Raw genomic sequence first — 16,847 nt, 5'->3', positions numbered from 1 at the left:
AAGACTAAAGATGAGGCTCTTGAAAAATTTAAGTGTTTTCATGAATCAGTTGAGAGAAACTGGTAAGAAGCTGAAATGCATTCTTTCAGACAATGGTGGTGAATATCGTGGGTCATTTGAAGAATATTACAGAATCCAAGGAATCAAGTTAAAGAAGACAGAACCAAAAACACCTCAGCATAATGGAGTTGCAGAGAGAATGAACCGCACAATTAATGATAGGGTTCGTTGTATGCTCTCTCATGCAAAATTGCCAAAGTCCTTTTGGGGAGAGGCAATGAGATTAGCAGTTGATGTGATTAATCTTTCTCCATCAGTTCCACTAAACCATGATGTGCCGTTGAGGGTTTGGTCAGGAAAAGATGTCTCATATAGTTATTTGAGAGTTTTTGGTTGCAGGGCATTTGTGCACATTCTTAAAGATGAGAGATCTAAACTTGACAGTAAGACGAGACAATGCATTTTCATCGGATATGACCACAATGATTTTGGGTATAGATTTTGGGATCCAGTCAATAAAAAGGTTATTAGAAGTAGAGATGCTATTTTCTTTGAAGATCATACCATAGCAGATTTGTCAAAGTCTAGCTGTGAAGGTGTTGATACAGGTATGGTGCGTCCACCTATAGTTTCTGTTGATAATAATAATCATGTACTCGTTGATGATCCGACTTTAGCTAATGGTGAGTTAGTTCATGAGAACCCAAATGAAATGCCAGTTGGTCATCATATTATAAGAAGAAGCACAAGAGAGAGACAACGTTCTACAAGATACTCCATCAACGATTATGTGATGCTGACTGATGGGGGGAAACCAGAGACTTATGAGGAGTTTTGTCTCACGAAAAGAAAGGTGAGTGGTTAGCTACTATGCAAGATGAGATAGATTCCTTGCATGAGAATCACACTTATGACTTAATGGAGTTGCCTAAGGGCAAGAGAGCATTGAAGAACAAATATTGGGTGTTCAGATTGAAGACTGAAGAGAATATTTTGCAACCAAGGTACAAGGCAAGATTGGTTGTGAAGGGATTTGATCAAATAAAGGGAATTGACTTTGATGAGATTTTCTCATCTATTGTGAAGATGAGCTCTATCTGAGTTGTTTTGGGATTAGCAGCTAGTCTGGATTTGGAGATTGAGCAGCTTGATGTGAAGACTGCATTTCTCCATGGTGACTTGGAGGAGGAGATTCATATGGAGTAGCCTCAAGGCTTTAAAGTTAAAGGTAAGGAAAATCTTATTTGCAGGTTGAGAAAGAGTTTATACGGGCTTAAACAAGCTCCAAGACAGTGGTACAAGAAATTTGATGCTTTCATAGAAGCAAATGGATATAGTAAGACTACTTGTGATCATTGTGTATTTGTGAAGAAATTTTCTGAAGGTGACTTTATAATTCTCTTGTTATATGTTGATGATATGTTGATTATTGGTCACAATACTGCCAAGATTAAAAAGCTCAAAGGAGAACTCAGCAAAATCTTTGCCATGAAGGATTTAGGTGCTGTTAAGAAGATCCTCGACATAAAAGTCATTCGTGACAGGAAGAAGAAAGAACTTTGGTTATCTCAAGAGGGATATATTGAGAAAGTTCTTGAGAGATTTAATATGAGCAATGCAAAACCTGTTATTTCTTCACTTGCAGGTCATTTTAAGCTTTTTTCAAAGGAATGCCCTATAAGTGAGCAAGAAAAATAAGAAACGAAGAATGTCCCTTATGCATCAGCAGTAGGGAGCTTGATGTATGTCATGGTGTGTACAAGGCCAGATATTGCTCATCCCGTTGGTGTTGTTAGTCGATTTCTTTCAAATCCAGGAAAAGAGCACTGACAACCCTAGATTTGCAATGTGTCACGAGTAGGGTTGCAAATTAAAATTTATAAATTTATCAAAAATCCATAATAAATTCAAACAAATGAAGTATAGGGGCCTCGAGTCGTATTTTTTCAAAGACTAGTAGACAATTATTCAATTCAAGCTTGGGTGTCATTATTTTTGGAGTTTTCTAATAAAAATGGCGGGGGGGGGGGGGGGGGGGGGGGTTTGGTGTTTTAAAAGGAAATGCAAACGCAAAATGCAAGGAAGTAATGAAATGCAATGGAAACAAACAAGCAAAGCTAAGTATCAATCTAACTAAGCATGCAAGTCAATTTGAAATCAAGAAACAAAACTAAACTATCAAACAATGAAACTTATCATCCCTAATGTATTTAACCACATTCAATTAACTAACAACACTTCTTAAAACATCAACTAAACATCTAGGTTAACAGAATTGATGTACTGATATGGTGAACAGTAATTCAAAGTTTCAGTAACAATTCGAAGGGATTAAAACCAAGCTAATGAGGCTCTAAAACAAAGCAAAATCAAAACACAATCTAAGCATTGAGCTAATAACCAAATGCACAAAGTTTGATTCGAACACAGATCAGAAAGGAAGTTGCTGAAACAATGAACAAAAAAATCAGAATGCTATCAGAAATAGATAAACACATCCAGCCTTCCCTTTTTCCAATTGTTCCTCAGCTGGGTGTCAAACCAGCTTCATTGATCAATCAAGAGTCTTCACGTCGATCTCTTGAGTGTTTTTCTCGCTGCCAGCACCATGCATTGCTCGGAAAAACCCTCTCCGGCCAAGAACAGACGCTGTGCGAGGAGTTTTTAGCTGGTAAAATCAGATTTCTGTCTTCTACGTGCTCCGATGATGCTGCTGTTGATACAAGGTAGCTCCACGATCCTAGGAGAACCCCTCCATGAACCGCGACTTCGGATTGTATAGCAGGTGGCCGAAAAATGCGAAAACAAGGCTCAGCACCGCCGGAGAAACCCTCTCCTTTGCCCCAAATCCAACTGCTGGAATATACCCATTCGGCCGGCGTTCGACTCCTCACGGAACAAACATTGCAATGGAAGAAGATTGGGTGGACGGGACTGCGCCGTTTGGTACGCTTGTGAGCAGGGGATGTGGCGTCGGGATGAAGGTGAACAGTGGCGCAGCCACTGTTCATCCCGTAAGTTCAGGATTAAATACCGTTGACTAATTGATCAATCTGGACCGTCCATTTTTGATCTGATGATCGGGACTTGATCTAGAGCTTTAGGGCAGTCTAGGACTTGTAAAAATTTGAGGGATCTTGATCAGGCTTGGGCTAGGTCATGTCCTCTATGTTGGCTTGATCAATTTGGGCAAATTGGCTCGATTTGGTTGCGATTGAACTCGAACTTGATCCGATTTGAGTCCTAAAATCAAATAAACTCAATTAATATAAAATTTGCCATTAAATCGTAGAAATTATAATCAAACCTTCAATTATACCACATAACACAAATATTATCAAATCGATTCATTTAACAATTTATTTTCATGCAAAAAAACCCAAAAATGAATCGATTAAAATGCATACAAACCCTAACTCATCAAGCACTGGGCAGCATTAAAATGGATTCTCAGGTATCTCAGAGGTACTTCTAAAGTATGTATACACTTTGGGAATGATAAACCTGTGTTGGAGGGTTATACAGATGCAGATATGGTAGGTGATATTGATTCAAGAAAATCCTTGTTTGGTTATTTAATTACTTTCGCAGGGGGAGTAGTTTTATGGCAATCAAAATTGCAGAAGTGTGTTGCTTTGTCAACTACAGAGGCTGAGTATATAGCAATTACAAAAGCTTACAAGGAAGTGTTGTGGATGCAGAAATTCCTACAAGAGTTAGGCCACGAGCAAGGAAAGTATGTTTTGTACTCTGACAGCCAAAGTGCAATTCATCTCAGCAAGAATTCTACATTTCACTCACGTTCGAAGCATATCGATGTGAGGTATCATTGGATTCGTGATGTGTTAGAATCAAAGATGCTATAGCTTGAGAAGATTCATGCCGATGAAAATGGTTCTGATATGATGACTAAGGCATTGCCAAAAGAAAAGCTTGCAGTGTGCCGAGATATTGTAGGTATGGGGGAACCTTCCTCCATGTGATCGGGAGGGGGAGATTTGTTGTGGTCCCTCCACATGGGCCACATTTGGGCTTTTAACCTAAGCCCACTTTGATTTTATTCTGTTTAAATAGAGGATGGTAGCCGCCGCAAGAGACGCAACGAGAGAAACAAAAAGGAGAGAAAGAAGATGTGCAAATTTCTTCAGCGCAGTTTTGGAAAAACTTAGTTTGCCGGAGTTTCAACCGTTGGATCATCGTCAAATTTTGACAGCGTGTTCGTAACATCTTGGGCATCATTCTGAACGGTGGAGATCAGATTTTGACATATGTAAGTCTGTCTGAATTTAGAAAAATGAACTAGAGAAATCTAGGATTTTCACAATTTTGTGAGATTCTTCTTATTCCTAATTATTCTCTTATATTCATTATGGTGATGATAATGATGATTATGCTACTGTATTGAACATTGGAGTTCCCATTATTATTGGTGATAGTGGAAAATTTAATTGGCCAACTCGGTCCCGTGGTTTTTACCCAATTTAGAGTTTTCCACGCTAAAATTGGTGTCGTTCTAAATTTCTTTTTGATTTAGATATTTGTTATTGTCAGATTTGATTGACTGGTTGCATTATCTATTTGATTACACAAAGTGGGAAAGAGAATTATTATTGTTCAGCTGTAAGTTATCTGATAACAGGTTTATTGAGGTCATTCTTTCCTAACACATCAATAGTGATGAGCTGATTCTTGGTTTTTCCATGAGCCTCACCATGTCCATCCCTGTGTTGATGGAAGAATTGAAATGTGCGAGCTACGTTGATCGCAACTCTTTTTAGATGCTCGTCTTAAAAACCAAGAATCAACTCTTTTTAGATGCTCCTCAAGTGAAGTCGTAGTAGCATCATAATCTCTATTGATCCACTTATTTTTCAGTAAAAAGGTGGAATTTGCTATCCAGCGGAGGTGGAATTCGCTATCCCAGCAGTCTTGCACGGATGGCTTCATGACTATCTGTAAGGAGGTAAATTAAAAAACTGCAGTTGTTCATGACGAGGGAGGACATTATTTTGGTTTTGTCGAGATTTGACCCTTGCCCACTTCAATAAGTCTGTCATGTCGTAACTAACTCAACTATGCCCTGGGGGCCTATTGATACACCTCTAATTGGCCTTGATTAGTTCCTTGATTCATCGACAAGCCACAGATTCCAAAACACCTCGCTCGTGCATGCAACACTGAATAGATTTGGCACATCGCCTCTCTCAATTTTAGCAAAGTGAACCTCCAAAAACCTTTTGATACAACTTCCTTATGGATGTGCTTGTTGGGCTTTAATTTCCTACCACATTCATTATAAGGATACAGGAGTGTGCCACCACCACGTCATACTTCTTGGGCATTAATGGTGGTATGTATGGACATTTAAAGGAGTTCGAGGTCTTAGATAGGATGCCCCACTCTCTCCTTATCATTTTGGCATCTATATGGAGTATCTGGCATGACTTGTACCAGATGGGCTAAATTCCACTTCCACCTGAAGTGCAAAGACTTGCGGATTGCCCACCTTACTTATATTGATGATCTACTACTATTCTCCAGAGGATACTACCTCCATTGGTATTCTCTTAGAGTGCTTAGAATAGTTTGGGCAGATGGCTGGACTATGAACGAATCTAAACAAATCCAACATATATATTGCTGGGATTGAAGAGCACACATCCCGGGAATTCAATCCTATATCACAGGATTCCAAGAGGGAGTAATGCCATTTAGATACATGGGGATTGCACTAGCCACTGAGAAGCTAAAATTGTTGATTATACTCACGGTTAAATGCCTTGATTAGGAAGATTAATGTTTGACCCAAAACACCTTGTCATATGTAGGGAAATCCCAATTGATCAAGTCAGTACTCTAAGAGGTTAAATGCTATTGGATGCCCATCCTACCACTACCTAGTGGAGTTATGGAGCGTATTTATAACCTTTGTGACAACTTCATGTGGATGGCCAAGCAACCTCTAATTGCTTGGTCCAAAATGTGTAAGCCCAAGAAGAAGTTGGACTAGGCTTCACAGATCTAAAGGCCTGAAACACTACGTTGTTGGCAAAAGTATTATGACAAATACAGGATAAGAAGGATGAGCTTTGGGTCAGATGGGTACACCACTCATACCTCACAAGGATGAACATATGGGAGTGGCAAGCTAAACTCATTAACTCCCTGCTCATCAAAAAACTATTTCAGATACAAGATCAGTTAGTAACATTAGTTGGGTTGATAGGGATGCCACAATAGAAACTTACAGAATGGTTCAACCAGTATTGTCAGCAGTACAAAGGCATTAGCTAGACATATGATTTCTTTCGAGATACTAAAGCCGTATGCCATGGGCAGGGACAATATGGAAGAAATATTTATAGCCTAATCACATATTCATTCTATGGTTGTTAGTACACTGGAGGTTACCTACCAGGGGCTGGTTAGACTACATGGAGGACAGAGCTTGTACATTCTGTGAGATAGAGGAAGAGACACGAAAACATGTATTTTTCAAATGTCCTCAAGTACAGTAGCTTTGGGACCAAATTAGAGGCTGGCTACATATGACCCAAGAGATGACTACCTACAAGAGGATGTTATGGGTCTTCACTTGCTACTATCAAGGCACTAGCAGGCTAATGCAAATCAGATACCTTGTCATGCCCGCCATGATCCATCATGTATGGCAAGCCAAGAATTGTAACAAGTTTGAGGGGGTGAGACTTGATGGGGAGCTTGTATTCAAGAGGGTGCAAACACATGTCTATTGAACATTGGATATAGATACGATACTCCATCATACATGAGGAGGTATAAAAAAACCCTTATACTCTATCTAATACCACATTGGATATGAGTTGATACCTTTGATCAACATATCGAGTCCATTTTGATATAGTGTTCATACTTGGTACAACCTCAACACTAGTATAAGGTTGTAGCTCTTGCATCTTGTATCCTACATGCCATTGGATAGCTACTTAGATTGGGTGTTGTTGGTGCAAGTAGCATCATACGATCAAACTTGAGTTTTGATATTAGCAAAGAATCTAATTAAGCCTAGGCAAGGAAGTCTTGATCGGAGAGACTAAGCAAGGAAGTCTTGGTCGGAGGGATTAGGCGAATGTCTTAGTAGATAAAGGATATCAAGTAGAAAGCTTTGGGGGTTGAGAACACCAGGCAAGAAGACTAGATGGTTTGAGTACCAGAGGTCTAGCTGAAAGTCTCAAGGGTTAAGATCAAACTAAGCAAAAGTCTAAATAGGTCGGGCGGACTAAGGTTTGACACCATGTAAACTTTCTTGAGTGGAGTTGTGAGATAGGGGTTGGTCCAATCTAAGATTTCATGAGAGACTAAAGGTTGAGACCGGACAATTTGGAAAGTTATCAATCATACTATACTTGCTTGTGCTAACACTGTAATGCATGGAACACAATTTGAAAGTTGACTAGAATTGAGGATTTCGAACACCTGGATTGGTTCCAAGTGCCCGGATGGGCCAAAATTAGCATGATGAGATGAGGTGACAGAATTTGACTGGGAGGCGCACGTCAGCAACCAGACACTTAGAGATGGATAAGTCGTAGCCGGGTAGTACTTCGTCTAGTGGTTGACAAGTAAGCAATCCAAGCGCTTGGAAAGGATTCAGGTGCCTGAGGATGGCTAAGTCACTGGTGATGCCAAATCAAATAGGCCTCGATGGAGGCGTCCGGAAGCAGATCCTGGCTCCCGGAGTCATCTATAAAAGCAACTCTCGACCATAGCCTTAATGATTGAATTCCAAAGTTGAAAAGAGCAACTCCACACTTCCCAAGCTCTGAAACATTATGCACAAGCCTCAATGATGCAACAACATTGTGACACCGCTACGAGCTTAAATGACTCTAGTATTTTGTAATATTAATGTCTAGTTGGTTGTGTTCTTTATTATTACTCATTTTTGTTGCACTAAACTATTCTACGGATTGGTAAGATTGTTACCAAACTCTATCTTTGTAAGAAACGAACCTTCTTCTCGTTTAAAAAGAAGACTAATAGTGATTGCCCAATAAAAGCGATCAAAGTGATTGCGGGCCTTGGAGTAGTAGTCATACGGCTGCGAACCAAGTAAAATTACCTTGTCTTTTTCTATCTCTATCTTAACTTTCTGCTGCAAGTATTTTATTCAAGTGATTTTCTAATGCGTACAAAGTGTGATATTCAACTCTCCTTCTATCGCGATTACTGATCTTACAATTGATATCAGAGGGGGAGTGCTCAAAATTGATGCAACCACCAATTGAGCTTTTTATCGTTCGATTTTTAGTTTTTAATTCGTAGTCAAGATTTATGTAATCACCTCTTTTGAAACAAAAATATTTAATTTTTTGGAATTGCTCGAATTTATTGCAAACACCACTCAAGCGAATTTTTTAAAGATTTAAAATTTTCCCGCACTAATAATCCAAGATAAAAGTCTTAAAAATATTTTTTAAAATTTTTGTGTGCAAGATTTTAAATGCCACACCAAGAGGGCTACAACACAGTTCGACCTCTACTCTTCACCTGTGACGACTGGCTATTGGAAGAGTCGTATGAATTCCACCTAAAAACCCAAGTGAAAATGTGGATCTTGATCCAGATTGAGTTCACCCTACCTACCAAACCAAGCAGAAGTAAGCAGAAGTCCAATGGGCTTCAAGGATTGGAACCCAGTCATAAAGAAGCAAGTAGAAGCCGATACGAAAGCGACTCAAACTCTCTAATGTGGTTTGACCAAGGAGAAACTCAGTCAGGTTGACTCCTTCATAAGTGCGCAAGACTTGTGGAACAAATTATTCAAACTTCATGAAGGGACATCTGACACCAAGGTAAGCAAAAGAGATTTGCTTCTAAATAATTTATGCAATATAACAATGCAGGAAGGAGAATTTACTAGACAATTCCACACCTGACTGCAGAACATCCTCAACGAACTACACGCAATTAGATAGATAGTGGAAAATAGGGACGTAATAAGGTACACTCTTAGAGTCTTTCCAATAAACAATTTGTGAGCATCGATAGTCAGTGCTTACATGATTTTTCGGGATTTGTCCAAAATTAAATTAATTAGAACATTTGTTTTCTGAACTTGAACTCCATGAGCAGAATAACACAAGCCGAGCTGGGAAGAGTATGGTTCTTTTTGTAGGACAACTGAAAAAGGACAAGCAAAAGGCGAAAGTCGAACCACAGTCGGAGGAGTCCAAATCCAACGATGACAATGAGACCATCGCTGAATTAGTCAACCTCGTCTGAAAATTGGTAAAAAGGAAGAAGGGGTTTAGCACATGAGAGATTAAGAAAGTAATACGAAGAAAGAGGGATGGATCAAATCAAACCAACTCAACCTGTTTCGAGTGCAATCAAAAGGGACACTTCAAGGTCGATTCCCAAAATTAAAAAAGAAGATAACTCAAAAGACCAAGAAGGCTCTCAAAGCAACACGTGATGATTTGTCATCTTTTGAAGAAGAAGAAGAGCATCACAGCCACCTGGCGATGATAGCTAGAAAAAAGTTCAATTCTGAGATCGAGTCGGAATCCGAAGCCAAGTCTGAATCAAGCCACGAATCCGTATCCAACATCCAACATCCAAGTCAAATCACTCCTAAAGAAGATCGAACTCCTCAAGGAACATACTAACTCGAATTTGGTAACTGATCAAGTTTAGGTCAAAACCTTAACTCAAGTCCAACAACTTGAGGAAGAGAAAATTCCAATATGAAAGATCAGGTTAATGAACTCAAAGTTTCATTGAAAAAGTTAGCCATTGGATCCAAGGTCCTGAATATGCTTCTTGGGTCTCAACGAGCCGTGTACAATCGAATCAGACTTAGGCTTAAAACCAAGTACAACCAAAACAAATCATATATGTCTTTAGTGAAAAGGAACTAATCTAGAGTCCAAGCATGAGTTTGTAAAATTAATCTAATCAATCAAATCAAATCAAATCAATATTGAATCCTTAAGAATCAAATTCATTACCTAGATAGACCTTATTAAGGTTATGATTCAGGGGGAGCATATAGGAAAACTAATTTTCTTGCTAGATAAATGTATGATTGCTTAATTTAGTATGGTTAGTTTATTTCATAAGTAACTTAATTAAGAACATAAACTTGATTGACACTCGTCCAACATAGTACAAGGGTGTAGCCAGATGATAGTACGTTAGGAAAGTTTGGTCTAGGTAGTCAAGTAGGATAAGGAGTATCTTACTTAGTCTGCTTAGCTAAGTGGAACAACTGATGCTACCTTGCCACTCCTAGATTAGTTAAATCAGGGTTTTTCAATAGATTAGTTAAATGTTCAATTTCACTAATCAGTTTTGTTTAAAAAAATGATCGTTGTTCCGATGTCAAGAAGGCTCCTGTGCCTCACTACTATTTGTAATTTGAAATGTAAAATGTATACTTAATTGATCAACAGTTAAACTTAAATTTAACACAGGGTCAAACGATCCTTAGAATTCAAACTAAATTAATTAAAGATAAAATTGATAAACTATCTCACATAATCCATAGTATTAACATGTTTGATAATTTAGAATGAGTGAGATATTAAGTTAAAATAAATCCTAATTCATTATTTCAAAATTCAATTAGTAAGTTAATCCTAATTAATTAATAATCATAATTCAAATTATTAAATCATAGATAATTAAACCTTAATTAAACAATTCTAATTAAATAATTTTAAGTTAAAATTTAATTACTAACTTAATCTTAATTAAATAATTTAAAACTTAATTAGTAAGTTAATCCTAATAATTAATACTTAACAATTGAACTTTAAATTAATTAATAATTTTAACTTAAACGTAAATAAGTAATATTTATAAACATAAATAATTCAATCTAAAACTTAATAATCTAAAACATAATTTAAATAACTCAAACTTAATCTAAATAATCTAAAACATAATTTAAATAACTCAAACTTAATCTAAATAATCTAAAGCTTAATTTAAATAATTAAATCATAATTTAAATAATTCAACCCTAATTTAAATAATTCAAACTTAGTTAAAAACTCAATACTAATCTAAACTTAATTAAAATTCTAAACTCAATTAAAATTCTAATCTAAACTTAAATTAATAATCAAATTGATATAAACTTAATAATTCATAACTAATTAATTAAACCTTAATCAATCAAGTCAAATATGACCATTAATAATTCAAATTCAAAATTAATCAAGATCAAGTTTAGCTAACTATAGATCAACTAATCACTACAAAAAAACAAGGAATTAGCAACGAAAATTTGCGACGAAAATTTTTCGTTGCAAATTTGCGATAAATTTTGCAACGAAATTTATTTTGGTCGCCAGTTTGCAATGAAATTTGCGACGAATATAGTTTAGTTGCAAACTTTGCGATAACCTAATTTTTGTCGCCAAATTCGTCGCCAATTGGCAACGAATCTAAGATTCGTCGCCAAATCTGCGACGAATTTATATTCGTCGCCAAATTCGTCGCAGATTTGGCGACGAATCTTAGATTCGTTGCCAATTGGCGACGAATCGTAGATCGTACGACGAATTCGTCGCCAAATCTGCAACGAATCATATTTCGTCGCAGATTTGGCGACGAATTTAGCGACGAATTCATATTCGTTGCCAAATTTCATGATTTTTTCCTTCCCCGCGCGATTGCTGGTTCTGACGTGACTCCGTGACCCATCGATTTGGCGAATCGAATCCCCGATTTGGCGACGAATTCGTCGCCGCGCCGAATTCCTGATTCGTTCCTAAATTAGCGATGGAATTTTATTTTTCCGAAATTAGAGACGGAATTAAAATCCCGTCGTTAATTAGCGACGGAATTTTATTTTTCTGTCGCTAAATAAAAATATTTTTAACAAAAAATAGAATAGTTTCTTGGCGCTATTTGAATTTCTTGATTCGTCGCAAAATCTGCAACGAATTTGATTTTCGTCGCAGCGACGAATCTAGGATTCGTCGCCAAATATGCGACGAATTCCTGATTCGTTCCTAAATTAGCGATGGAATTTTATTTTTCCGTCGCTAAATTAGAGACGGAATTAAAATCCCGTCGTTAATTAGCGACGGAATTTTATTTGTCTGTCGCTAAATAAAAATATTTTTAACAAAAAATAGAATAGTTTCTTGGCGCTAAAGGGGAAGTATTTTGCGACGAATTTCTTGATTCGTCGCAAAATCTGCAACGAATTTCTTGATTCGTCGCAAAATCTGCAACGAATTTGATTTTCGTCGCCAAATCAGCGACGAATCTAGGATTCGTTGCCAAATCTGCGACGAATTCCTAATTCGTTCCTAAATTAGCGATGGAATTTTATTTTTCCGTCGCTAAATTAGAGACGGAATTAAAATCCCGTCGTTAATTAGCGACGGAATTTTATTTTTCTGTCGCTAAATAAAAATATTTTTAACAAAAAATAGAATAGTTTCTTGGCGCTAAAGGGGAAGTATTTTGCGACGAATTTCTTGATTCGTCGCAAAATCTGCAACGAATTTGATTTTCGTCGCCAAATCAGCGACGAATCTAGGATTCGTTGCCAAATCTGCGACGAATCTAGTATTCGTCGCCAAATCTGCAACGAATCCCAGATTCGTCGCTAAATTACATTAAAAGATTCCCCAAATTCTAGAGTTTCCCTTTGAAAACCCTAAGCTCGCTGCTGCGGGACTCTCGATCTCTGTCTGAGGCGATCGGAGTGGTTGTCGGTCTTTCGGTCACTTTCTGGTTTTGATTGGCGGAGCAGGAGCTCGTAATGTCCACGGAGAGGAAGAGGAAGGTGAGCTTGTTTGACGTCATGGACGAGGCATCCGTATCGGAGAAGCTGGCCAAGGTGAATGGTGCCTTCTCCTCCAAGGCGGCGGCGGTCCCGAACGGGATCAACCGGTGGAACGGTCGGCCTTACTCGCAGAGGTACTACGAGATCCTGGAGAAGAGGAAGACCCTCCCCGTGTGGCAGCAGAAAGAAGAGTTCTTGCAAGTTTTGAAGGCTAACCAAACTCTGATTTTGGTCGGAGAGACTGGCAGTGGTAAAACAACGCAGGTTTGTTCTACACTACTTGACGGTTCGATCTTTGATTGTGATTCTGTAACTATTACGTATATGATTTTGAACCTTGAAGTAGTATGTATTGCCTTGTTATGTCATTTTATGTGCTTCTCGATAAGCTTCGTAGCAAGGTTTAAAGATTTTGGAGTTTCGGTCAGAGACCAGAACGAGAACAGTATTGCTCTGGTTCAGTCTGTGCCTGTTGCAGTGAGGAGGATGGGAAAGAATAAGAAGAGAGGGTTTTGGTTGGTGCGGGCCGTTCCAAAGAGGAGGAGGGGAAAGAATTGAGGGTGGAGCAAGAAGAGGATAAAAGGAGCTTGCTTAGCGGCTTTGGCAACTTGAATGAAGTAACAAAGGCTCATCTTTTGGCATGGCTTGGGCAGAGGAAGAAGCAATCTAGTTGTGCTTCATTCAATTGCTGATGCTCACAATGGAGGAGGCAGTATTGTATAAGTATTTAAGTCCAAAGTTTGCACCTTAGTGATTAGACAATCAACTTCTGGAGTTTATGCACAAATGCAGCGCTGTCTATTTGTCAGATGACAATTCAGCGATTTCCTTCATCATGGTATTATGTGAAAGCCAAAGCTGGCACCTAAGCAATTAGACAAGTCTGAGGTTGCTCCAAAAAGAGAATCCTCCTGAGCAAGCCAAATTTGTGTGTGACCAATCTTTTTCTCCCAATCAAGCCATCTTTCTTCCCTCATAGGATCATGCTGAAAGATGCACTTGGGTTTTGGAGCTTCCTTAGTGCGCTTCATGAAGCTCAAGTCATCCTCTGCAGAAAAATAGGAAACAAGTACCTCTTCCACAGTGAAGTTGGATTTTGCAGGATGATGTAAAAGCACTTTCAATTGTTGTTTACCAGTTGGTCCTGACAGTGCTGCCCTTTTTAACCTTTTTTCTTCCTTTTATAGACGCATGAATGATTCCTTTTGGCTGGTGGACTTTTGGCTGATTTTTTCACTATCATTCTTCTTTGTAGAAGCATCATGAGTCATGATCAGTGCTCTTATTAATCGTCTATCTTTTTTTTCTTCGTTGCTCTGGGTCTAGAGTAGGCAATCCTAAGACTGAATGCATAAACCATTGCTAATTAGTTCCCTTTTATGTATCTGTTGATAAACTGGCCTTATCTTTTAAGGTTTTCTTTCTCATGCTTCTTGTTTCTGTGGCTTGGCATGGATATTCAGTGGTCGTTGTACTCTTTTAGCCTTTTGTCAAATATCAGACAAGTATCTGGTGATTTCAGTAGACATTTTTGAATATACATATTGTTTATTTCCTATTCATGTGGATTCTCTTGTGTGACTTTATTTGTCCGTTATTCCTTATCAGTTTGGATTAATGTTTCTTTCTTTATATTGCATGTGTTACTTTTTAAAAGAATAATGTATCTTTGAACAGATTCCACAATTTGTATTGGAATATGAAGACTTGGGCAAGCGCTCCATGGTATGACGGTGTTTGTACAACCTGTTCTGGTAAATCTTTGAGTGCTTCACTTTGGTAATTATTCTTATTCTTATTTTGTCTCAGTGCCGTTGGGGATGCTTGCGTGGCGATCGGTGAATGGGTCCACAATTCTCAAGTAGAGACCTCACTTAGCAGCAGTCTCTGGAGAACAAAATCTGACATTGTACCAGAGTAAAGAAGTCATCATCCAGCTTGTTGATGTACACATGTTGATATGATGTTGGTTTGGACTTATAAACATGTACACATGTCTATTGTTGATCTTTGTATGTATTGTAGCATTTGGATCTTTGTATGGATTGTATCATTTGGATCTTTGTTATTAATGTTATATGGATGTTGATATTGAAATGAATTTTGTTATTGATTGTGTATTATATTGTGGATGTGGATGTTAATATTTGCGACGATAGATATTTTATGTATATACGGAATAATCAATAAATAAGTAGAATAGGAATTATTTTTTAAATTTTGCGACAAATTTTACGATGAAAATGGAATTCGTTGCAGATTTGCGACGAATTCTGCGACGAAAATAAATTCGTCGCAAATCTATCGTAGTGATATTTTGCAACGAAAACCATTTTCGTTGCAGAATTCGTCGCAGATTTGCAACGAATTTCATTTTCGTCGCAAATTTGCGACGAATCATATTCGTCGCAAATTTGCGACGAACTTTGATTCGTCGCAAATCTGCGACGAATTCAGATTCGTCGCAAATCTGCAACGAATTCTGGTTTCGTCGCAAATTTGCAACGAATTTTATTCGTCGCAAATTTGCGACGAATCAAAGTTCGTCGCAAATTTGCAACGAATTCTGCGACGAATTTATGTTCGTTGCATATTAGCGACGAATTCTGTTTTCGTTGCAGATTTGCGACGAATTTGATTCGTTGCAAATCTGCGACGAACATAAATTCGTCGCAGATTTGCAACGAATTTGGCGACGAAAATAGCTTTTCGTCGCTAAAATTTGCGACGAAATACAAAATTTTCATCGCAAAAATTGGTGACGAGTTTATACCAACGAACTAGGATTCGTCGCAAAGTTCGTTGCAAAACGTTTTGCAACGAATTTTTTTTTTAAAATTCGTTGCAAATTTCGTCGCTAATTAAGGGTTTTTTTGTAGTGCTTTTCAAAACTACTCTAAATGCCAAAAACTCTAAAAAATAAAAATTATCAAAATTAATAATAAAAATCTTTGGATGCTCCTGTATCAGTCGCCCCAGGTTGAAAGAAACTCGTCCTCGAGTTTAGAGTAGTGTCAGGTGGTCGCCGAGGAAGAAGATAATCTTGCACCAAATCAATAAAATTCATTAGTAGTTGCTAGGCTTTAAAAATTCTAGTCGATCCACTAACAAATATAACATCAGGAGACCACGGGTTGATCATCTTCCTTGTTGGTAGCCTCAATCGTCCTTCTTCAAAGCCCGAAAGAGAGGTTGATAGCCTCGATTTCTTCTCATCATAGCTCAAAGGGGAATATAATTGTATCGGAAGGCATAAACTAATCATGTTGCTAGATGCTCCTGCATCAGACGACCCAGGTTGAAAAGAACTCATCCTCGAGTTCAGGATAGTGTCTTCAAAATAAAAAATCTTTAAGTGCTGATGAATCAAAAGTCGTCGCGTAAGTGGTGGAATATAGGAACCAGATGGATTCCGCCCATAGACAATCTCAAAAGGACTGAAACCTGTGGTTCTATTTCTTGACCGATTATAAGCAAATTCTGCTTGAGGTAGAGCTAAATCCCATTGCTTCGGTTTAGTTCCTGTCAGACACCTTAGAAGATTACCCAAACTTCGATTCACCACCTCGGTCTGACCATCTGTCTGGGGGTGGTAGGCACTGCTAAAGTTCAGTTGTGTTCCCAATTTTTCCCTACAAGCTCTTTCAAAATTGACTGATGAACTTTGTATCTAGATCTGAAGTCATAGATCTAGGAACACCATGTAAACGCACGATCTCCTTGAAGTAAAGATGGGCAATCTGGACAGCATACATAGTCTTCCTGCAGGCTATAAAATGTGTCATCCTAGAAAATCGATCAAAATCAGGAAGTCCAAGCACCGGTGCCTCCGTCATCTTCTGCTTGACTAGTTGAAAACTAGCCTCTGCTTCTTCAGACCACTTGAAATCATGACCCTTAAGACACTCCGTGATGGGAGCAATTAGAGTGCTAAAGTTTCTGATGAATCGGCGGTAGAAAGAAGCCAACCCATGGAAACTCCTAACATCATGCAAAGTCCTTGGCTGAGGCCACTCCAAGATTGCATCTATTTTTGTTGGATCTGCGTGAACATCGT

At 38.2% G+C, this 16,847-nt stretch overlaps 1 protein-coding gene across 1 annotated transcript; it reads left to right on the top strand.

Annotated features, from left to right (window-relative positions):
* Positions 1–12,756: 12,756 nt before the first annotated feature.
* On the top strand, positions 12,757–14,632 carry LOC141842826 (putative pre-mRNA-splicing factor ATP-dependent RNA helicase DEAH2). The gene is made up of 3 exons (XM_074730818.1): positions 12,757–13,054; positions 14,468–14,515; positions 14,600–14,632. Exons 1-3 carry the CDS (start codon positions 12,767–12,769, stop codon positions 14,630–14,632), a joined length of 369 nt encoding a protein of 122 aa, XP_074586919.1. The 5' UTR covers positions 12,757–12,766.
* Positions 14,633–16,847: the final 2,215 nt, after the last annotated feature.

This window comes from Curcuma longa, chromosome 12, assembly GCF_044706935.1.
Source record: "Curcuma longa cultivar G26 ecotype Majalengka, Jawa Barat chromosome 12, ITB_CL_G26_1.1, whole genome shotgun sequence".
Classification (NCBI taxonomy): domain Eukaryota; kingdom Viridiplantae; phylum Streptophyta; class Magnoliopsida; order Zingiberales; family Zingiberaceae; genus Curcuma; species Curcuma longa.
Note: the sequence above shows the minus strand (reverse complement) of the source record. Positions and strands in the feature narration are given on the sequence as shown.